The sequence below is a fragment of the Ziziphus jujuba genome, chromosome 12, assembly GCF_031755915.1.
Source record: "Ziziphus jujuba cultivar Dongzao chromosome 12, ASM3175591v1".
Classification (NCBI taxonomy): Eukaryota; Viridiplantae; Streptophyta; class Magnoliopsida; order Rosales; family Rhamnaceae; genus Ziziphus; species Ziziphus jujuba.
The window spans coordinates 24,588,920-24,612,312 of record NC_083390.1 but is presented as its reverse complement, the minus strand read 5'-3'; the positions used below and the strand labels follow the sequence as shown (position 1 = coordinate 24,612,312).

Below are 23,393 nucleotides of genomic sequence, written 5' to 3'. Positions count from 1 at the left end.
AGAGAGAAAGGGAGAAAAAAGCTTGCTGCGTGTTTTTTGTGTTTTGGTCGGGCTCGGGGAAGAAGGAAGGAAAAAAGAAAAGAAAAGGAAAAGAAAAAAAGAAAAAGAAAAAAAAAACAGGTGTTTTCCCACGTGGGGAAAAGAAAAAGAAAAAGAAAAGAAATGAAATAAAATATATATATAAAAATAATAATTAAATACTAATATTATTATTTAAAATAATAATAAAAATAATTTGATTTTAACACATGGTTGACATGTGGCATTTCACCATGGTGACACATGGTCAACTTCATTGAGTCACACGTGGCACATCGTTATGCGTGTAAAAATAATATTAAAATAATACAGTATTTGAAAAACTTTACAGGTCCATAACTTTCAAACCACATGTCCAAATCGGACGAGCCACTAGTCTACGGACTCGTATCGATGAGCACTTCACAACCATGCATGAGTCAACGCTCAACCTTGCATGAATAAAAAGTCAACTCCGACACCCCTTGGACAGTTTGGACCGCAACTTGTTTTGCTCAAAACGTTCAAACCATAGCTCCGTTTTCAACGTGCTACCAGTCTACGAACTCGTGCCAACGTGTACTTCGTAACGGTACCTCAGTCAACCTAAAATTCCAACGGGGTCAAAAAGTCAACTTTTGACCCCTTCGATCAACGGTCAACAGTCAACCTCGGTCAACGTGCAAAAATTCCGACATGCTTCGGGACGGGGTGTTACAGAAACCATTACTGAGTTGAGCTCCAAGTCTTCATCTTTGATGGGTCTCTTTGACTTGAACACTGCGGCAGACCCAGACCCAGACTACACTGATTCAGAGTATAGTGCTCCTCCTGAATTGTCTTTAGTGAACCTCATGTTTGTTGACCAGTAATATCCTTTGAAACCGTCTTTCCAAGAGATAGTCCGAGACATCTACAAAACAGAACCAAAGAGGATTAACTTTGATTAGGTTCGTGTAATTTTTTCCCTCTTAATATATATATATATTTTGCAATTAATTAATCATGTATAAAAATTAACATATACAGACATGTTCAACTTTAATTAGTGCCACAAATTTAACCATCTATTTTGCTATGATCATTTTGTTATGTTAAATACAATTTCTTTTTTTTAATGTTTTCTATCCTTTAATATAAGAACTGGTTTCTACAAACAAGAGATAATGTATATATATTGAATTAAGGCTGTTTTCACGAAGAATTTCGACTGTCTCATATAGAATGTTGGATTTTTATTATTGGGGATAAAGCTTATTAGGAGTTTGGACTTCTGTTAATATTTGCAATGGTATAAAATTTAAGGAAGATTGAGAACTTAAAATTTGTCTTTTAGAAAAAAGGAAAAAAATAAAAATAAAAATACATAAGTGCTGATTCTAGTAAAGTGTACTTACTTGGAGACTAATTTCTCAATACCTTTCTGTTTTTGTTTGTTCTTTGAATATGCCTGGTTTGTAACATCATAATTAAGTTCATAAATTTCCTACATTATAGTATTGCAAGCACAAAATATCATTAATATCTTGGTGTATGCATATTAGAAATATTACTGATGAGTAATGAAAGTGCAGCAAGAGAAAGTTAAAAATGAAGTGAACTCATGGGCAGACGAGAAAACAAAGGGCCTTGTCAAAGGGTTTCTGCCACCCACATCAAAATTGAAAGGACCACTCTTTTTCGCAAATGCTCTCTACTTTAAGGCAGCATGGTTAGATCAATTTGTTGCCTCATCGACTCGGGACGAAGATTTCCACCTTCTTGATGGGAAAACTATCGGAGCACCTTTCTGAGCCAAATAGAAGAGAGCATGCAGAGGTGTGGATTATTCGAGGATTTTAAGGTTATCAGACTCAATTATAATACCGGTAGATGTTACAGTAACAACCACCCACGTTTCTGTATGGATATCATTCTTCCTAAAGAAAAGATGGACTCCAAGATCTGCTAGAGAAGTTTAATTCTGATACAAAATTTCTACTCCAGGATTTTAAGCTGGAAGATATGCTGGTTACTGAGATATGGATTCCAAAGTGGAAGTTTTCTTATGGTTTGGACATGGTTAAGCTCGTGAAGAAATTGGGATTGACTTTGCCTTTCAATTACCCGGATGCTGATTTCACTGAGGCAATGGATTCTCCGGATGCTGAAGAAATTTTTATCTCGAAAATGCTTCATAAAGCATGCATTTCAGTTAATGAGGAAGGGACAGAAGGAGCTTCAATAGTTTCTTGTGATGAAAATTTGGGATGTTCAATGTATCCCCCTCCTGAGATACAATTTGTTGCTGACCATCCTTTTATGTTCATGATCAAAGAAAAGGGTTCTGGGGCTGTGATTTTCACTGGAGCTGTTCTTAATCCCCTCTCTGATATTTGAAATATTTATGAATATTTATTCAATATAATTATCCAGCTCTTTATAACATTTTATTTTAATTAGATTTATGATTATGATGCAATTGCAATGATACCAAAATTATTACTATCATTTCAGATTGTTTTTCATTCTTAATTTCATGAGATGGTGAGGAAAATATTGGGATATGTTTGGAGAAAATTAGCATTCCATTGATCATACTTATAACTCAGTAGTGTATAGCAGAAATAAGAAAGGTTTTTGACAAATTCTGTTATATACATATTCTTTGGCTGGCTATTGAATTATTATGTAGTTTGAAAATTCTGATAGATTTGTACAACCTCAGGCCGATGGCCCTGCACTACGCGACATTAAAAAGGGACATGCCAAGGCAAATAGCAGGGCATATCAAATTGAACTCAAACCACAATTCTCGAGTAAGTATGATGATTCAGTCAGCTTTCTTCGGCTAAACCACGGGAGGCCATTAGTTATTAGATGTTTGTTATGAAGTATATAAATACAGGTCCATAGTATGATTTCTTTTACTAAAAAACAAAAAACAAAAAAGGTTGTGTGCATTGGTACCTGTGTGGCAAGGCTACCTGTATTCTTTGGGTTTTTTTCATTAGTTATTAGATGTTTGTTATTAAGTATATAAACACAGGTCCATAGTATGATTTCATTAGTTATTAGATGTTTTTTTTTAAGTATATAAACATAGGCCCATAGTATGATTTCTTTTATTAAAAAATAAAAAATAAAAATGGTTATGTGCATTGGTGCACCTTGACCACGGTTTCCAATGTTATAAAGAGCTGGATGTTCAAGGTAGCATCCGTTTATGTTCATGATCAGAGAAATGGTTTCTGGGGTTGTGATTTTCACTGGAGCTGTTCTCAATCCCCTCTCTGATAATTAAAAGTTTATATACATATATAGTAATTCAATTGTTTTGTAAAGTTAATGTTCACAATTCAATAGTATTGGCATACTACTGTTTGCATTTTTTTTTTTTGAAAAAAAAATTATGATTATGATGATATTATAACACCAAATTATTGCTATAACTTCGAATTGCTTTTAGCTTTTTTTCTTATTATTTTTTAAACAATTCTTATTATTATTATTCTTTCATTCTTAGTTTCATCTCAGTACATAAAACGCTCATATACATACTCTAGCATGAGACAAACTATTACTGTAAATACATATATATGTATATATATACTGCTAAGAATTCCTCACAAAGTTCAAATTATGATTGAAACCAAAAAACTAGAATAATAATTTGTTTTATTCCCAGCTATCTTAGTAAACATTACAAAGAATTACGGGGTTTGGCCTTAAAAGAATGTCTCAATTTACAAATTTTACAAGAAAGGCATCCTTTTTTTTCTGTAGGAACACTAACAATATACAGAGAAAACAGAGTGTCAAAGTAGTTCAACTGTATTACTTGCTATTGGCAAGTCTCAAAATATGCAAAAAACTTCATATTATAATAGAAGAATATATTTATATATATATGTGTATATATATATATATATATATATTATGTAAGTCCTTGAAAACTCAAATGAGATCACAAAATTAAGTTTAGGTTTGAATGTCACTCACGAACAAGGTGTACATATTTAATTCTTTTTTTTTTTTTTTTTTGTATCTTCGAATGAAGAAATAGTAATACATTAAATGATCTCTCATAATTGTTTACAATTGATGAAAATGAAAATACAAAGCTAGACAATCCTGGTGTCTATTTATTAATCTTTTTTATCAAGCAAATGCTCAATAAGATAAAAACTAAAGAATTAGAATATTTCTTGGCAGAGGCCAAAATTTTCGTTAACAGCACTGCAAATCCTTCTAATCTGTGCAGCAGCAAATGTAATCCCAGAGACTAAAATTTGGTGGAACCTTAGGAGCTTAACCTCTGAATGTCTGTCTTACCTCAAGGAAAGAATCAAAGAGGTAACACTTCTCGATATTTGGCGACCTTTCAAGAATTTGGTTTGAAGTAAACTGACAATTCTGTTCCATGTCAAGGTCATAGAGCATCAAGCCGCAGTTCATATATAGAATTCGGTGTCGGTCGTGGACTTCAAGGAGGAAATGCCACTGCCTTATCCTGTAGTTGTTAACAATGAAGCATTGTATAAGCTTGTAAAGAAAGTTGGAGATAGTCTTAGTTGGGGAAGCTGTTAGAGTTAGTGACCCGAATTCTTGTTGACCAGACCCGAAAAGCTCGCGGTGCGACCCATTTTGGTGAAACTAATTTTGGAGAAAAATTTGGAGCTCTGTGGTGGAAGCGGAGATCTTGGGCCGATAGGCCCGAGATCGTAGCCCCCGCGGTACGGACCTGTTCAATTTTAGGGTTTCTTCTGTACTATATATATTTAGTTTTCAGCTGTAATTAGGGTTCATGGTATCGCGCAGTCAGGCTCACCTTTTGTACCAATCTTTCGATATTGGATTTGCTTCTCCCTGCCCGTGGTTTTTCCCGTCAAGGGTTTCCACGTAAATTGTGTGTCTGTTCTTCGCTTTCTTTGTTTCCGTTGCTATTTATTTTTCTCCCAATTTCGTAACAAGTGGTATCAGAGACGCGTCGATCTATTTGGGAATTTTTTTTTTTCGATCATGGCAACAAAGTTCGACATTGAGAAATTTGAGCGCAACATGAGTTTCTCCATGTGGCAAGTCAAGATGAAGGCGATTTTGACACAGAACGGTTTACACAAGGCGTTGGTTGGCAAGGAGCAGATGCCGTCTTCGTGGGATGCCGAAAAGAAAGCCGAGGTTGATGAGCGTGCCCTATCCACCATTCAGCTATGCTTGTCCAATGAAGTTTTGAGGGAGGTCCTTGATCAGAAGACAACAAAGGACTTATGGGACAAGTTGGAATCTTTGTACATCACAAAGAATCTCACAACGAAACTGATTGCGAAGCACCGTCTATACACCCTTTCTATGGTTGAAGGTACATCTATTTAAACACACATAGATGATTTTTCTACCATTTTGTTAGATCTGGCGAACATGGACATTAAATATGATGATGAAGATCAGGCCCTAATGCTACTGCGTTCCTTACCTCCATCGTATAAGAATTTTAGGGAGACTTTGATTTACAGTAATAAAACCCTAAAATTGGAGGATGTGAAAGCTTCTTTATATTCTAAGGAGTTGTTTGATAAGGAGTTGACCAGCAGTTCGGATAACAATAATTTTGGGAGTTCCGGAGGAGAGGGTTTGATTGTTAGAGGTAGAACATCATCTAGAGATCAAAATAACAATGGTGGTAGTCGGCCAAGATCGAAGTCAAGGTTCAGAAACCTTATTTGTCACTACTATAAGAAAAAGGGGCACATCAAAACTGAATGTCGTAAGCTTCAGAATAAAAATAATGAAAAGAGTAAGGAACATGCCGAAGCCAATGTCGCACATGAGGAAATTGAAGATGGAGATGTTTATTCAGTGACTGAGGATAGTTCGGGCAAGCAGGGATGGATTTTGGATTCAGCCTGTTCGTTTCACATCTGTCTCCATAGGGATTGGTTCTCTTCTTATGTTCCGGTGGATAAAGGTGTTGTGCTGATGGGAGATGATCATCCTTGCTGTGTCATCGGCATTGGAACTGTAAGGGTGAAGATGCATGATGGAATTATTAGAACACTATCTGAGGTACGTCACGTTCCAGATATGTCTAAAAATTTAATTTCTTTATCTGCTTTGGACAAGTCTGGTTGTTCTTTTACTGGTGGAGGTGGAGTTTTGAGGGTTCTGAAGGGTGCTCTGGTGGTGATGAAAGCTAGCCTGGTTGGTACATTATACAGGCTACAGGGTTCTGTGGTAATGGGGTCGGCTGCTGTTTCAGTGTCCATGTCAGATTCGGATGTTACTCGTTTGTGGCATATGAGATTGGGCCATATGAGTGAGAAAGGTTTGGCGATGTTGAGCAAACAGAGTTTGCTTGGTGATCGGAGTATCTCGAAGTTGGAGTTTTGTGAACATTGTGTGTTTGGGAAGCAGAAGAGAGTTAGCTTCAGTACTGGAATTCACAAAACCAAAGGTACTCTAGACTACATTCATTCAGATCTTTGGGGACCCGCACGTACTGCTTCTAAGGGTGGTGGCAGATATATGTTGACCTTCATTGATGATTTCTCCAGGAAGGTCTGGGTATATTTTTTGAAGCATAAGAATGACGTATTTGCTATCTTCAAGCAATGGAAAGTTTTGGTAGAGAAGCAGACGGAAAGAAGGGTGAAGCGTCTTCGTACAGATAATGGATTGGAGTTCTGTGATGGTGTTTTCAATGAGTTTTGTAGAAACGAAGGGATCGTTAGACATCTCACAGTTAGAGGAACTCCGCAGCAAAATGGTGTGGCTGAGCGGATGAACAGAACTCTTATGGAGAAAGTCCGATGCATGCTGTCGAATTCTGGGTTAGCACAGGACTTTTGGGCAGAAGCAGCTGCTACAGCTTGCTACTTGGTGAATCGTTCTCCATCGGCAGCAATCGATTGCAAGACTCCTGAAGAGGTATGGTCTGGAAAACCTGCTAATTATCTAGATTTGAAGGTATTTGGATGCCCTGCCTATGTTCATGTTAATGATGGTAAGCTTGAGCCTAGATCGAAGAAGGGCATATTTCTTGGTTACCCGCAGGGTGTAAAAGGATATAGAGTTTGGCTTCCTGATCCAAAGTCATCTAAGGTTGTGATTAGCAGGGATGTTATGTTTGATGAGATGGCAATGCTGCATCCGAAAAAGGAGCTCGTTGTTTCAGACAGTGTGCCAAAGCAGGTGGAGTTTAGGGTGGAGGAAGTAAGTACTTCACAGAATGGTTCAGTTTCAGGCCCATTTGAGACACCCACTCATGTGGAAGAAGAGAGAATTGAGGAGGTGCAGGAGCATTCGATTGCCAAGGATAGACCTCGCAGGGAGATCAAGAAGCCCTCTAGTTTAGCAGACTATGTCACTTTTGCTTGTGTTGCAGCACAGGAGATCGAGAGTCTCAGTGATCCTTGCAACTATCATGAAGCCATTTCATGTGAGGATTCTGCAAAGTGGTTAATTACTATGCAGGAAGAGGTGTAGTCGCTTCATAAGAACCACACATGGGAGTTAGCATTACCTCCAGAGGGTAAGAAGATTGTGGGATGCAAGTGGGTCTACAAAAAGAAAGAAGGCATCCCTGGTGTTGAAGATGCGAGGTACAAAGCACGTTTAGTAGCGAAGGGGTATTCACAGGTACAGGGAGTTGATTTTAATGATATATTTTCCCCTGTCGTTAAACATACTTCTATTCGTGCTTTGTTAGCGCTAGTTGCTATGCACGATTTAGAGTTGGAGCAACTAGATGTGAAGACCGCTTTCTTGCATGGTGAGCTTGAGGAGACAATTTATATGCAGCAACCCGAAGGTTTCGAGGTTGAAGGAAAAGAGGATCATGTGTGTTTGTTGAAAAGGTCCTTGTATGGTTTGAAGCAATCCTCTTGTCAGTGGTACAAGCGGTTTGATGGGTTTATGTTTAGCCATGGCTATTCTAGAAGCCAATATGATAGCTGTGTGTATTTTAGGAAGTTGGAAGATGGCTCATTTATCTATTTGTTGCTTTATGTTGATGATATGCTGATAGTGGCCAAGAAGAAATCCGATATCAACAGATTGAAAGCAGAATTGAGTGGTGAATTTGAGATGAAAGATTTGGGAGCGGCAAAGAAGATTCTTGGTATGGAGATTGAGAGAGATAGATCTGCAGGTAAACTTTTCTTGACTCAAAGATCTTTTGTTGAGAAAGTTCTGGAGCGTTTTGGAATGAAGAACGCTAAACCTGTAAGTACTCCATTAGCTACTCATTTTAGATTGTCTGCTGATATGTCACCACAGTCGGATAGAGATATTGAGTATATGTCACATGTTCCTTATTCTAGTGCTGTTGGTAGTTTGATGTATGCTATGGTGTGTACCCGTCCTGACATTGCACATGCTGTTAGTGTTGTGAGCCGGTATATGGCTAATCCTGGCAAACAACACTGGCAAGCTGTCAAGTGGATTCTAAGGTACTTGAGAGGCACTACTAACACTTGTTTAGAGTTTGGTGGAAGTAAGGAGGGTGTACGTGGATATGTTGATGCAGATTTTGCTGGGGACCTTGATAGAAGGAGGTCCACTACTGGTTATGTATTTACTCTTGGAGATACTTCTATCAGTTGGAAGTCTGTTTTGCAAGCAACAGTTGCACTATCAACTACAGAAGCTGAATATATGGCTATAGCTGAAGCGGTGAAAGAAGCTATTTGGTTAAGGGCGTTGATAGGTGAGTTGAGCTCTGAGCAGGAGAGTACGGTCATCAATTGTGATAGTCAGAGTGCTATCTATCTCACTAAGGATCAGATGTTTCACGAGAGGACAAAACATATAGATGTTCGGTATCATTTTGTACGTGATGTTATTGCTCGTGGAGATATTGTTGTCAGCAAGGTGAGTACTCATGATAATCCTGCTGACATGATGACCAAGGCACTTCCAGTAGCCAAGTTTGAGCATTGCTTGGACTTGGTTGGTGTTTGTTGTTGAGCTTTGCCTTTAGGGGCTTTTGTGGAAGAGGATGGCAACTTTTATCGAAGATTGGAGTTTTGTATGTTTTTCATCCCTTATATGGAATTCGTGTCAAGGTGGAGATTGTTAGAGTTAGTGACCCGAATTCTTGTTGACCCGACCCGAAAAGCTCGCGGTGCGACCCATTTTGGTGAAACTAATTTTGGAGAAAAATTTGGGGCTCTGTGGTGGAGTTTTCAGCTGTAATTAGGGTTTCTTCTGTACTATATATATTTAGTTTTCAGCTGTAATTAGGGTTCATGGTATCGCGCAGTCAGGCTCACCTTTTGTACCAATCTTTCGATATTGGATTTGCTTCTCCCTACCCGTGGTTTTTCCCGTCAAGGGTTTCCACGTAAATTGTGTGTCTGTTCTTCGCTTTCTATGTTTCCGTTGCTATTTGTTTTTCTCCCAATTTCGTAACAGAAGCCAATATGCAACTTGTTCTAGTATCAATGGTATCAGAGGGTTTTGGCTTTTTTCTCACAAAAGATTTCTCCTACAGTTTTTGTATTGGGGATAAAGAATGAGTGTGTAAAAGCAGATCAACCATTGCACTCTTTCCTTACTTCTTCGTTAATGAAGAATCTCTTCCGATCGAAGCAGATTAACTGTATTACTTGCTATTGGTAAGTCTTAAAAGTACGCCAAAGACTTTATATTATAAAAATATATACAATATATATTTTTATAATAATTCTTCTTTTCATAAGAACATTAGAAACGAGCCAAGTGTTAAGCTTGCATTGCTTCGTTTTGTGTATGTGCTAGTAAATTGAAACGAGGTCAGAAAATTTAGGTTTAGATATCACTGACAAGGTGTACATATATTTTTTTTTTTTGTTTTTCCTATCTTTGTTTGAAAAACTTGAAATAAAGTAATACATTAAAATTGATCTCATAATTGTTTACAATTGATGGAAGTGAAAATTAAAAATTATAGACAATCCTGGTGTCTATTTATTGTTCTTTTTAACAAACAAATGCTTAATAAGATATAAATGAAATAATATCTCCTGGCAGAGGCTAGAATTTTAGTTAACAGCGCTGCAAATCCTTCTTATCTGTCCAGCAGAACCAGTGAGAGGCTCAATATCTCCCATTTTAACCATGGCAGATGCAAAGTCAGACAGAAATTTTGAAGGGTTGCTACTGTACTCTGAAACAATGCTGTCCGTTGATCCTCCGCTGAAGAGAACTTGATCAGATTCAAGAAGACCCTTCTTCTGAATCAAGTTCTTGAAGTAATTATTGTCCAATTGATTCGGTGTCACCAAATCAAGCGGAGCCAAATTGGAATTACCATCGCCTTGGTTAGCAGGGCAACCGCGTCTTCGAGTGCTGGCAAAACCAGCATCAATGTCGCTGGCATTGTTGTAAATTCTGTCACGGAATGTGACACATTGAGCTTGTCCAATTGTATGTGATCCTGACAAGGCAACCATGTCTCTTGCACTGAGGCCTTTGTCAGCAAATCTAGATATAAGTCTATCAACACCGTCTCTGAAGCTAGGAAGATCACTGTTAGCCTTGTCCGGATTTGCTGTAGTTGAATCTCTTCTTCCAAGCTTCACTGTCCATGATGGACCTCCCACCTACATATATAATCAGAGCCATTGATATGTATGTAAATATGTCAACATATATTTAGATATAATTAATCTACTATTTATACATGAAGTTCAATTTCTCAAAAACTATTTTGTAACTTATAATAAGAGACATGGTGATGTGGGGGTGCTAAAGATTGTAACATCTTTGATGAGGTGAATGGTTCCATATATATATATATATATATATATACACATATGAAATATATACTCACAGCAACAGATGCATCTCTTGCGGCGACTGAAAGGATATCAGCACAAGATATAACACCAGGGCATATTTTCTCGACCTCCAATTTTGCAGCATCAATCACTTGGTGGCCTCTTGCTGAATTCCTATTGGGTCCTGCTTCCATTTCACTTCTAATAGTAGAAGTTCCATTAAGCAAAATTGATGCATCACAACCCTGCAAAAACCAATAATATATATAATTCCAAAATTACATTATTTGTACAAAAAATAAAAAAGTATATATGTGTATGTGTATTAAGTACATATATATATATATATATATATACCTGAACAAAGCAGTCATGAAAATGAAGGCGGATGAGAGAAGCTGCCATCCGACGTTCTCGGGAAATTGCAGCTCTAATGGAATTTCGGATGGTAGCGAGGGCATTTGGACATGTAGATTCATAGAAGGAAGAGGATAGTTGGGCTTTGCATGTTGTGCTGAAAAGAAGTAGAAGGAACAAAGCAGCGGGGACAAATATTGCACGGGAGGCCATTATTTAGATGTTTGTTTCTTTGGAAAATTTTGCTTTGGATGGGAAAGGAAAAACAATGAGATGGTAAGGAAAAAGATAGGGATCGATATGTTTGGAGAAAGATTAGCGTTCCAGTGGTCATATTTATAGTTCAGTAATGCAGAGTAGAAACAAGAAAGGCTTTGACAAATTCTATTATATTATTTTGCTGACCGTTGAATTATTATTTATTTTGAAAATTCAGATTGAATTGTAGAGAGTATAATTGTAAGTCAAAAGAAGATATTATTATTATAATACAAAAGATAAAGTTTGAGTTTGTCGACTTTGACAATTAAAGCGAATAAAGACAAAGTATATATATATATATATATAAGTTAAATCCAGCCCACCTGCATGGCTAGCAGCCTAGCCCACTTGCATGGCTAGCAGCCTAGCCGATTTGTAATTTTGTTTATCAGTTATTAAATATTAAACCAAGAAAGAAAATAGGATTAATAAAAATGAAGAAAAAGGTCCATAATAATATAATTAAAAATATTAATTAATTCATTAGCTTATCCATCTTCTTTCCATAAAAATTTATTTGTTTTATGTTTTCTTAAAAATAAAAAATAAAAAATATTATATTTTACTTCTTTTTTTTTTTTTTTTTTGGGGGGGTAAAGTATTATATTTTACTTGCTGTGAGAACAGTGATAAGGATTTAAATGTATAAAAGAATATTATGGTCAGCTCAAATATTTGATCGACCAATCAACATTCCAAAATTTCATGGCAGAGAACAAAACGAAGGAAAAGTACAAATGAAAATTAATTTCAGTGCCCCACCTGCATGGCTAGCAGATTTCCAATTTTGTTTATTGATTAATCTCTTAATAAAATTCATCAATCCAAGGGTAAAATTAATTAAAAAATAAAATTAGGATACTATAAAAATATTAATTAGCTAGCAAATTAAGCGTAATAATACACATAAAAAAAAGGGGTTGTGTGAATTGATACCTGAGCTCAGGCTCAATATTTCACATTTCACATTAATATTTCCAATCAACTAATTGCAAACATTTCACAATATTTCCAATCAACTAATTGCAAGTCCCACCTTGACATAACATTTCAGAGCACCAACCACTCCTGACTTGGTAACAAGCCTCTCGTTACAGGGCCCCGGCAATTAAGTCCTCTAAACTGAGTCTAAATAATTAGTGATTCTTTTTACTTTTACAATGATGCGGTACTTTTCCTTTTTATTTAGACCAATTATGTTTTTAATTTTCATTTAATTCTGTTAAGAATGTTACCACATTTACATGAATTGAGAGAGTTATAACGTTAATTGTTATTACTTTTAAACCACAAACTGGAACAACATATATATATTCGATTATAAAGTACTTAGAATAACGTTTGGCTTTTTATTTTTATTTTAAGTAGTCATCTTATAACAATAAGTAACAGTAGTACTATAATCTTAAAAAAAAAATTAACGTTTCCATAAATATGAAACTGAATGGAAACCTAATTTGGACAAGTATATTCATTAAACGAAGAAGATATATTGCACGGAGGGCCATTAGTTATTGGATTGTTTGTTTCTTTAGAAATTTTTTTTTTTGGATGGGAAAGAAAATTAAAACTGGAAAAGTATGAGATGGGAAGGAAAATATTGTAACATAATTATAACTCAGCATATAGTATAAATCAGAAAGAGTTTGACCAAGGATAATTATAACTCAGCATATAGTAGAAATCAGAAAGGATTTGACAAATTCTATTATTCTTTCGCTGGCTATTGAATTATTAAATTATTTATGTAGTTTTAAAAATTCTGATATATTAATGTGTCTAACGTATAATAAAATAAAGAGAGGATATTATTACTGTATCTAATACAAAAGCTAAACTTGGAGATGGTCTTAGGCAAATGATTATATATTGAACTCATCATCCCAAGGGTAAAAACAAATGAGAAAAAAAGAAGATATAATAAAAATGAAAGAAAAAGGTGCATAGTATAATTTTTTTTTTTTTAAAGGTTAAATTATTTGATTAAAAAAATGGTTGTGTGCATTGGCACCTCAGTCAAGGTTACTCGTACTTTTTGTGTTTTGTACAAAAAAATCACTATGCAATATAAGCAAACGTATATCAACTTTTGATACACCAACTTTTTTAATATCCCAACTTAATTAATTACGAAAACAATGTTATAAGACCCAACAATGAACTTTTCTAAACAATGTCCAAATAAATACTACTTGTTTTTACTTTCTAAATGATGTAGGATTTTTATTTAAATTACCTTATATAGATGTACGGATTTAAAAGTATAGAATGTTAATATTGAGTTAACACTTGTTTCAAAAGTTTAAGCTAATTTAAAACTTCTGAATCTTTACATGTATTTTTTATTAATTAATTTATTATTTTTCTCTAACATTCTTTCTCATGTCTGTCTCTGGATCTATACATGTGGTTTTTTTTTAATTAATTTATTTTGGATAAAGTTAATGAGTTTTAAACTCCAACCTTTTTGGATCTCTGGTTCTGATACCCTCATATGTAGGTCCACTTTTGGATCTTTACATGTGTTTTTTTTTTTTTAATTAAACCTTTTGAATATTTGGTTTTGATACCATGTTGAATTATCACTTATTCCAAAAGTTTAAACCGATGAAAGGTGAATTTTTATTTGATTTATATGTTTCTCTAACAGCTAAAAGTATGTTTGTGATATGTTAGCAAAGCAATAGATAATTCAGCACAACTAATTTTTATAATAATATTATATCATTGATTAATATGTTAATATTATATCATTAATTAATACGTTTCTATTTTTAAAACTTGGATGTATGTCTTCATCTATGGACTTGAGATGGTAAGACAAAAAAATTCTGCTTAATTTACTGGTTCGTTTTCATTAATTATGATGTAGAAGGAATATAGGATGATGATGACGATGAGGAAAGAGTACTTTCTTCTTTAAAAAAAAAAAAAAATCTTTATTTTATGTTTTAATTGGAATTATTAAGGTAACTAATGTCTTTTTGTCCAAAAAAAAAAAAAATTGTCCATGCCATTGGAAAAAAAATTAAAAGATGTTATAGATACTCATCTCGTCGTCACCACAGGTAATAAGAGTTTAGATGAAAGAGTATTATGAACTCAAAGATTTGATCAAGTCAACGTTCCAATTTCCCTTTTTGATTTGTGACTTTTATATTGAGAGAGGTTCTTAAGTTTCATGGTCAAATTTGTTCACACTAATTGCAGCCAATTTAAGTTCTTTTTTCATACAAATGTCAAGGATTTGATCGATGCCTGCCTAGAAACGAACATTAATTCTTAAGGTTGATTTGCCATTTAAGATTAGATGACCATTTCATGCTTATGCTTGAAAGTATGCATGTATAGAGATCGCGTGTTTACATAATGTTTGAATTCAGAATGCCAAAAGAAAAAAATGGAAAACCAACATTAAAGATCGAGATAGATAAACTGTCTTCAGAAGCCAACAACAAATTAAAATAGATGTATTTGACTTAGCATGTAGAGGATTTTGAAATATTAATATATACTTCAATTTAAGTTTTTTTTTTTTAATTTTTTTTATTGTAGAAAGTGGATACTTAATTTATTTAATTATTTCCATTAATTTTGTACAGCCTTAAAAACTAAAACTTAAACTTAATAATAATAATAATAACAATAATAATAATAATAATAATAAATGGTTGTGTGCATTGACAACTGAGCCAAGGCTTCGCAAGCATTTCAGTTATTATTTCCAATCAATTATAAGTGGAAACTTTTCACGTTATTTCACTTTAATATTTACTTCTATCAAACTATTATTGCAAACGTTTCACAATATTTCAATTTAATATTTCCAATCAAATAACTGCAAGCATTTCTCATATATTCCTAATCAACTAACATACAATTCCACAGTATTTCACATTTATATTCCCAATCAAATCATTACAAACATTTCACATATTAAAGTCCCACGTTGATCAAGTTCTTCAAAGCACCAACCACATTAATACTCTACTTGGTTACAAGCTCCGGTGACAAGACCCAGCGATCAATTCATCCAAACTGAGTCTAAATGAATTGTCACCCTTTTTACTCTCTAAGGGATATATATTTTATTTAGACCAATTAGGCTTTGAGTTATCATCTACTTCTTTTAAGAGTATTATGATATAATATTTGCACTAACTGGAAAGGTTAAACGTTAATTGTCATGGTTTTTTTTGGTGAAAAAATTTTATTTGTTATTACTTTTACCACAAACTGGAACAGCATATATATATATATATATATGATAATAGATTAAGTAATTAGAATAACTTTTGGGCTTTTTTTTTTTTTTTAACTTTTTAAGTAGTCGTTTTGGAACAATAATTACAGTATGTTATTATAAAGTTAACAATAGTACTATTGTAACAAGAATTTGATGTTTTCGTACATGAAATTGAATGGAAACCTTATTTGGACAGGTTCATTCATAACACGAAGAAAATATATATACTTGGGCTTTGCATGTTGTGGTGAAAATAAGTATCAGGATTAGGAATAAAGTGGAAGGGACAATATTGCACGTATGGGAGGACATTACTTACTGGATGTTTGTTTCTTTGGAAAACTTTGTATGGATGGGAAGGAAAATAATTTCTCAGTACATAGTAGAAATTAACAAGAAAGGCTTTGGCAAATTCTCTTATTCTTTGGCTGGCTATTTAATTGTATTATATAGATTTAAAAATCATGATAGATTTGTATAAAGTAATAAGACAACGAAGACATTATAACTACGATACAAGAGTTAAAAAGTTGGAGTTAGTCTGGCAAATTATTGTGAATAAAGATGAAGTATTTATGAAAGTTAAACCCAGCCAATGTGCATGACTAGCAGATTTCCAATTTTGTTTAATAATATCTTGATTGAATATTGAACTCACCAACCCAAGGGTAAAAACAAGTAAGAAAGAAGAAATAGTATATAATAAAAATGAAGATAAGGCCCATCGTATAATTAAAAAAAATGTTTAAATTAATTCAATTGTTTTTTTTTTCTTTTTTCTAAATTGGTAGTGTGCGTATTGGTACCTAGGCAAAGACTACTTGAATATTTCATGTTTGTACTTCAAATTTGATTTTTAATAGCATTCAATTCTTTATTAATCTCTTAATTAGATGTTAATCTTATTAACGTAAGCGTAAAAACAAACAAGAAAAAGAATAGTATATAAAAAAATCAACAAAGGGTCCATAGTATAATTGGAAAAAAAAAATTAAATTAATTTAATTATTATTATTTAAATATGGTCGTGTGCATTGGTACATGGGCGAAGGCACCAGCCCACCTTACTATTAAGTAAAGCCTACCTTGATCGATGTTTTTTTCGAAGCACTAACCACTTTAATGCCACTATTACATCGCCCGAGAATCAATTCTTGTAAACAATATCTAAATAAATACTGGTCCTTTCTAAATGACGTGGATTTTTATTATAGATTAAGATATATAGGATTTTGATCTATTAATAAAGCAATAAATATATAGTTCAGCGTAATAATATATATATATATATATATAGATATAGGTCAGCAGCTACCTAATTATATAATAATATTATATCCTTAATTAATTAATACATTATTTTTTTCAAAATTTACATATGTCTTCATCAAGAGACTTGAGCTGGAAGACATACGAAAATCACATTCTGCTTAAGTGGTTCACTTACATTATGATGTATAAGGAGTATATCATGATGATGACGATGAGGAAATTAAATTACTTTAGCTCATGCATCTTCTTCCATAACAATGACTTTATTTTTATATTTTAATTGTAATTGTTAAATAAAAAATACCGTGCAGAAAAAATAAAAATATTATATGTACTCGTCGCTTGCAGCGGTGATAAGAATTTAGGTAAAAGAATTAATATTGTGGTCAACTCAAAGATTTGACCAACTCAACATTTCAATTTCCCTTTGACTTTTATGATTTTTAATTTGGACCAATGATGATATCCCTCAATTTTAAAATACATACAACAAGATTATAAAATATAAAATTATTGAGAGGTGTCGTTCTTTATAAGTTCCGTAGTCAAATATGTTCGCATTAATCGCAGCCAATTTAAGTTCTTCTTCACAAATGTCAAGGTTTTGAAACGATTTCATATTAGTTAATTTTTGAAGTTGATTTGCTCTATGAGATGTTGACCATTTCATGTTATATGCTTGCACGCATGCATGTATAGAGGTTAGCTGTCTCGATCTTTTTTCTGCCTCTTAGCGTTTTTCTTTTACTTAAAACTACTCTAGTGAGTTGCAACCGGAAAACCACCAGCAGCTGGTCATTGCCGGTGCACTACTGCCCGCCAGAGGACCACCAATAATCGCTGGAGGAGAGGTTGGTTTCAACATCAAGCCCTCCTCCAACCACTTTCTGGTGGTACTTCAACCCTGAACTTATAATGGTACTAATACATATATTTTTTTTATTTTTTTGCTTTTTTATATTGAAAATTAAGGATTCAAACTCAAATAATTATCGAAAGAAATAATAAACTATTGGGACTTCGCTATCTCCTCAAAAGCAGAAAAATAAATATAGGGCAAAATTTATAAGGTTTGAATTTAAAATGCCAAAATAAAAATGGACAACAAAAGTTAAAGATGGGTGATCTTTCTTCTAAAACTAAACTCTGGAAAAGATGAAATACAGAAGAACCGAATGCATCGGATCTGTACATCTGACTAGGCGCATCAAGAGGATGAAATCTGTGTATAACTTAATTTTTCTTTTGTTGGAGAAAGAGGATAATTATTATTTTTTTAATTATTGTATATAGAGCCTTAAAACTAAACAATATCTATCAAAGATTAATTCTTTTTTTTTTGTTAGAATGCTTAACACATCATGAACATTAACAAAGTAAAGAAAATTAACGTTAATTAATCTCATAATCGTTTACAATTGATGGAAATGAAAAATACAAATAACTATAAGTGTCTACTTATTAAAAATTTAATAATTTTTTTCTTTTTAATTTGAATACAAATCAAAGACAGAATTTAAAGGCAGCATATACATTTGACAAGTCCAATATAGTAGCTAGCTATAGGCTCCAAATTTTTAGTTGACAGCATGACAAATCCTCCTTATCTGTCCAGCAGAACCAGTAAGAGGTTCAATATCTCCCATTTTAACCATGGCAGATGCAAAGTCAGACAGAAATTTTGAAGGGTTCCTACTATATTCAGATACGATGCTGTCCGTTGATCCTCCACTGAATAGAACCTGATCAGATTGAAGAAGACCTTTCTTCTGAAGCAAGTTCTTGAAGTAATTATTGTCCAATTGATTTGGTGTCACCAGCTCAAGTGGTGCCAACTTTGAATCACCTGAGCTAACCGGACAACCGCGTCTTCGAGTGCTAGCGAAGCCAGCATCAATGTCGCCGCCATTATAAATTCTGTCGCGGAATGTGAAGCATTGAGCTTGTCCGATTGAATGCGAACCTGACAAGGCAACCATGTCCCTTTCACTTAGGCCTTTGTGTTCGAATCTAGCTATAAGTTCCGGAAGGCTTTCGGTGAAACGAGGAAGATCAGACAATGCAACATCTGGATATGGTGTTGTTGAATCTCTTCTTCCAAGCTTCACCGTCCATGATGGACCACTCACTGCAACCGATGCGTCACGAGCTGCGACTGCTAGAATATCAGCACAAGATACGACACCGGGGCATATTTTTTCGACCTCTGTTTTCGCATTGTCTATGAGTTCGTAACCTCTTGCTGAGTTCTTATTGAAAATTACATCCCTTTCGTTATTAGCAGTATCATTAAGTAAAATTGATCCATCACAACCCTGTTAAAGACCCCCAAAAAAAAAAAAGTTATTTAATAAAATAATATTGGCACAACAATTGGAGAACAAATTAATTATAACAAGCATCTGTTTATAATTAAATCTTTTTATATATATTTAGTAAGTTTATATATTTAGTAAGTTTTTTGCTAATTTGATAGAGAAGGAGAAAAAGATGATTATGATCAGAAAAGAAGCAAATGGAAATTGATGTGGAGAAAGAGTTGGGTTTGTTATCATATTTATAGTATGATGTTTTTCTTCTTTCACTGACCGCGTTGATGAATTGTTCTATAGTATAATTAATTCTTTGGTTGGCTCTCAAAATTGATTAATTTGAAAATTATTATAGATTTGAATTTGTACAAGTCAAAGTTGATTTTTCTATAAGTTAGAGTTGGTCTTATTTGGGCAAATTGTGAACAAAAGCCGATGTACACACATGTGAAATTTGCAAGAGAATATATGCATATATGATGCCAGTTTCCAAAAGTATATAACAGCTGCAGATCCAGCCCACCTACATGCCCAAGTTTGATATTTTTATTATTTCTACCGCCTACTTTATGTGGTATCTTACTTAAATGGTAAACATATCATTCCAAAGTGTCTAAAAAGTAAAAACATTGTAAATAACGCATGATGGTCGGAAAAAAAAATCAAGGATAATAAAAATTAATGACTTGATTATTAATTAAAATTTCCATTTAATTGTCCTTTTCAAGATGGTCTAGTGGCAAAATTATTTTTCATTCAGATGAGGTTCCAAAACTGAATCCTCCAATGTATGTAAGAAAGAATATATATATTTGATTGATTAATATAAAACTTGAAATAGTTTTGTTAATAAAATTTGCCGATAGAGTTAGATGTTTCAGTGTTTCAAAAAAAGAAAAAAAAAAAGTTAGATATTTCAGAAAAAAAATAATAAATAAATAAGGATAAGCTTAGACGTGATACGTTGCTTTTCCTTCCCTTTAGATGGTAGGCACCACGTGCACCGATTCGAAGACCACCAACTTTTGTCCTTTGGAAATTCTTTTTTAAGTAATTGGAGGCTTTTATTTATTTGCTTATCTTTTGGTGGAATAATTATGCGAGGGCTTGATTGTATCTATATCATCTAACTTTTTTATTTGGGCCTTTAAGCTTTTTTTTTTTTTAACCAACTTTATACTTGAATAATTAATTAGATTTATATGTATATACAAGAATATATTTGCACAAATAAAAGGATTGCAAATAAAATTAATATTTTTGCACATTATCTATAATAATTTTAAAATAAATCCATCTTAACATGTTTTGTTGACTCAAGAAACACAAGTTTTATTTATTTATTTATTTTCTTTAATTTGAATGCGGTGAAAGGTTATGAAATCATAAACATTATCTAAGAAAACAATGATTAATTTGTCTCTGCAGTGTTTCCAAAACGACAAAAAAAAAAAAAATACTGGATGTTGAACCAATATTAAAAGAAACTTTAATTTTCTTTTTTGTACGTCGGAAGTAACTAACATGATTAAATCAAAAAACAAAATCATTTATCTAGTTGACACTCGACACCATCAACAAAGTACAAATCCTTCTTATCTGCAGAAGAAAAATTCAGACTTTAACTATTGCATTGCAGGATACTTTAATTACTTTAATGCTACATTTACTCTATTGGAAAAAATATTTTGGTTGAAGTAAATTGAATTTAAAATGTTTTGAAGAAGATCCTTTTTAATTTAACCGAGTCGAGTTCTTGAAGTAATTGTTGTCCAATGTATTATTTGGTAGAATGGGGGAAAAAAAAAACACGTTTATTAATTAAATATAATGAACACACTTGAATCACACAATTGTTTTTTTTTTTTTTGGGACAATTGGATAAAACTGCAAATACAAATTAATGACAAACGTTTGTGTTTGTTCTTTATTAAAAACATATAAATCCAATGCTAATTATTTTTCAACAAAAGAACATATATTTCTTAAGAAGACATCAAAGAATGAAAGAATGTAGTCACAAATTTTAGCTGACAGCACTGCAAACCCTTCTAATCTGCCCAGCAGAACCAGTGAGAGGCTCAATATCTCCCATCCTAACCATTGCAGCAGCAAAATCAGCCCTGAATCTAGCAGAGTTCTTGCTATACTCGGATACGATGCTGTCTGTTGATCCTCCACTGAACAGAACCTGATCAGATTGAAGAAGCCCCTTCTTCTGAATCAAGTTCTTGAAGTAATTGTTGTCGAATGAATTGGGCGTTACCAATTCAAGGGGTGCCAAATTGCTACTGCCTTGGGTTACAGCAGCAGGACAACGGCTTCTTCGAGAACGAGCAAAGCTAGCATTGATATCGCTGGTATTGCTGTAAATCCTGTTACGGAAAGTGAAGCATTGAGCTTGTCCAATTGTATGTGCTCCTGATAATGCAACCATGTCTCTTGCGCTTAGGCCTTTGCCACCAAATCTAGATATAAGTCTGTCAAGGTTCTCTGTGAAACCAGGAAGATCGGTATTGGCCACATCTGGATATGCTCTTGTTGAATCTCTTCTTCCAAGTTTCACTGTCCACGATGGGCCACTTACCTGTATAAATTAAATTTTTACATTAATTTAATAATTAATTGGAATATCTTATAATATATAGTTTTTCATTTGTGGTATGATGAGGTTGGATTTTAATTGCTACTTACAGCAAGTGAAGCCTCACGTGCTGCAACTGCAAGGACATCAGCACAAGATACAACTCCAGGGCATATTTTCTCAACTTTTGCTTTTGCATCTTCTATGAGTTCGTAACCTCTTGCGGAATTTCTATTAGGCAATGCGTTCTTTTCACTTGTGAATGTGGAAGAGTCATCAAGTAAGATTGATGCATCACAGCCCTACGAAAAACCAAGAACATATTCATAAGCAAACTATACTAATTAATTATATGTTTGTCAAAAATATATACCATACTAATTAAGCATCTACATAGTGTATTTGAAGTACCTTAACGAAACAGTCATGGAAATGAAGGCGAATGAGGGATGCTGCCATTCGACGCTCTCGGGAAATTGCTGACCGAATGGAGCTTCGAATGGTGCTAATTGCATTGGGACAGGTTTTGTCATAAAACTTGGAAGACAATGTAGCTTCACAAGTTGTGGTGAAATGCAAAACCAACAGCAAACATAGAGCAGCATTAACAAATGTAAAAGAAATAGTGCTGTTAGAGTTCCAATTCATTGAAGCCATTCTTTATGTTTCTCTAGCTACTAAACAAGTTCCCCAAAGGAAGCACTAACTCTGAAAACTTAATTTGAATGGATATCAAGAGGAAAAAATGTGTGAATATGTTGGAGAAAAAGCTATTAGGGACTATCCTCTATATATACCAGAGCTGTGTAGCAGAGTAGGTTAATTTGGGATTGTTTCATGGAAGATTAATAAATAATTTATCAATCCGTTTGCGATGTTATTACCCAAAAAAATAAAAAATCAATCTGTGTGCGATGTGTGACCGGTTCTGGATCTTCTTTGGCTGCCACATGCATAAATGGCGTGCGGGAATTTACTATACATGTATTATAAAATTAAAAGAAGGTCAAAGATATATATATATATATAATAATTCCATTTGCAATTATATATACACACACACTATAGGAGGCTAAATTTGGTTTTTGGCTTATTGTGAATAAAGAGAGAATTATGATCCCCAAAACTATTTATTTTACATTATATCTATCGTTGACCTTATTGGTAATTAGCGAGAGGTACAGCTAGCTCTCTATGATTTGATTTCTAGATGAGGTACGTTTGGTAATTAAGAAAAGCAGCCCATGTTTTCTCGTTTTCCACCTTAGTTTTGCAACCAAATAATACGAAAAATATATATTCTAATATTGTCAAACAAGAGTAGAATTAAGCAGAGATTAATGAGGAAATTCATATAAATAACTGTATTTTTTATTTATGTTTTTAAGAAAAATGCTAATACTCTTATTCATTTTCGATGGAATTATAATTTAAGTTTCATATATATATATATAAATTCTCCTATTGAAAATTAGAGTTGCATTGCGTAAAGCATTTATGTAATTTGTATATGTCTAATCTTTTTCATAAATATTTTGATTTTTAAAATCAAAATATCTTAATTTCATAAGATTGGAATACATAAGATTGGAATACAGTACAAT

The 23,393-nt window shown here is 33.6% G+C and overlaps 4 protein-coding genes across 4 annotated transcripts; 1 reads left to right on the top strand and 3 right to left on the bottom strand.

The window, feature by feature from the left end:
• The first annotated feature begins 776 nt into the window (after positions 1-776).
• LOC107422957 (serpin-Z1) lies at positions 777-2,397 on the top strand. Its single transcript, XM_060813202.1, has 2 exons — positions 777-863; positions 2,005-2,397. Exons 1-2 carry the CDS (start codon positions 777-779, stop codon positions 2,395-2,397), a joined length of 480 nt encoding a protein of 159 aa, XP_060669185.1.
• Positions 2,398-9,855: 7,458 nt separating this feature from the next.
• On the bottom strand, positions 9,856-11,406 carry LOC107405831 (lignin-forming anionic peroxidase). The gene is made up of 3 exons (XM_016012925.3): positions 11,115-11,406; positions 10,811-11,002; positions 9,856-10,580 (listed from the first exon to the last, which is right to left on the bottom strand). The coding sequence occupies exons 1-3, from the start codon at positions 11,325-11,327 to the stop codon at positions 10,020-10,022; spliced, it is 966 nt and encodes a 321-aa protein (XP_015868411.2). The 5' UTR covers positions 11,328-11,406; the 3' UTR covers positions 9,856-10,019.
• Positions 11,407-18,334: 6,928 nt separating this feature from the next.
• Positions 18,335-19,295, bottom strand: LOC107404035 (lignin-forming anionic peroxidase-like). The gene is made up of 2 exons (XM_060813201.1): positions 19,290-19,295; positions 18,335-19,208 (listed from the first exon to the last, which is right to left on the bottom strand). Exons 1-2 carry the CDS (start codon positions 19,293-19,295, stop codon positions 18,471-18,473), a joined length of 744 nt encoding a protein of 247 aa, XP_060669184.1. The 3' UTR covers positions 18,335-18,470.
• Positions 19,296-21,050: 1,755 nt separating this feature from the next.
• Positions 21,051-22,572, bottom strand: LOC125418792 (lignin-forming anionic peroxidase-like). Its single transcript, XM_048463324.2, has 3 exons — positions 22,201-22,572; positions 21,900-22,091; positions 21,051-21,792 (listed from the first exon to the last, which is right to left on the bottom strand). Exons 1-3 carry the CDS (start codon positions 22,444-22,446, stop codon positions 21,232-21,234), a joined length of 999 nt encoding a protein of 332 aa, XP_048319281.1. The 5' UTR covers positions 22,447-22,572; the 3' UTR covers positions 21,051-21,231.
• Between the last annotated feature and the right edge of the window lie 821 nt (positions 22,573-23,393).

What these genes read in the sequence shown, in the direction of transcription:
- LOC107422957 (XM_060813202.1), top strand. Translation starts at nt 777, where the DNA reads ATGGGTCTCTTTGACTTGAACACTGCGGCAGACCCAGACCCAGACTAC. An exon ending in CTCCTCCTGAATTGTCTTTA is followed by an intron (nt 864 to 2,004) that starts GTGAACCTCATG and finishes TTTCTACTCCAG; the next exon opens with GATTTTAAGCTGGAAGATAT.
- LOC107405831 (XM_016012925.3), bottom strand. Translation starts at nt 11,327, where the DNA reads ATGGCCTCCCGTGCAATATTTGTCCCCGCTGCTTTGTTCCTTCTACTT. An exon ending in TTCATGACTGCTTTGTTCAG is followed by an intron (nt 11,003 to 11,114) that starts GTATATATATAT and finishes TGGTTTTTGCAG; the next exon opens with GGTTGTGATGCATCAATTTT. An exon ending in CAAGAGATGCATCTGTTGCT is followed by an intron (nt 10,581 to 10,810) that starts GTGAGTATATAT and finishes TTATATATGTAG; the next exon opens with GTGGGAGGTCCATCATGGAC.
- LOC125418792 (XM_048463324.2), bottom strand. Translation starts at nt 22,446, where the DNA reads ATGGCTTCAATGAATTGGAACTCTAACAGCACTATTTCTTTTACATTT. An exon ending in TCCATGACTGTTTCGTTAAG is followed by an intron (nt 22,092 to 22,200) that starts GTACTTCAAATA and finishes GGTTTTTCGTAG; the next exon opens with GGCTGTGATGCATCAATCTT. An exon ending in CACGTGAGGCTTCACTTGCT is followed by an intron (nt 21,793 to 21,899) that starts GTAAGTAGCAAT and finishes TAATTTATACAG; the next exon opens with GTAAGTGGCCCATCGTGGAC.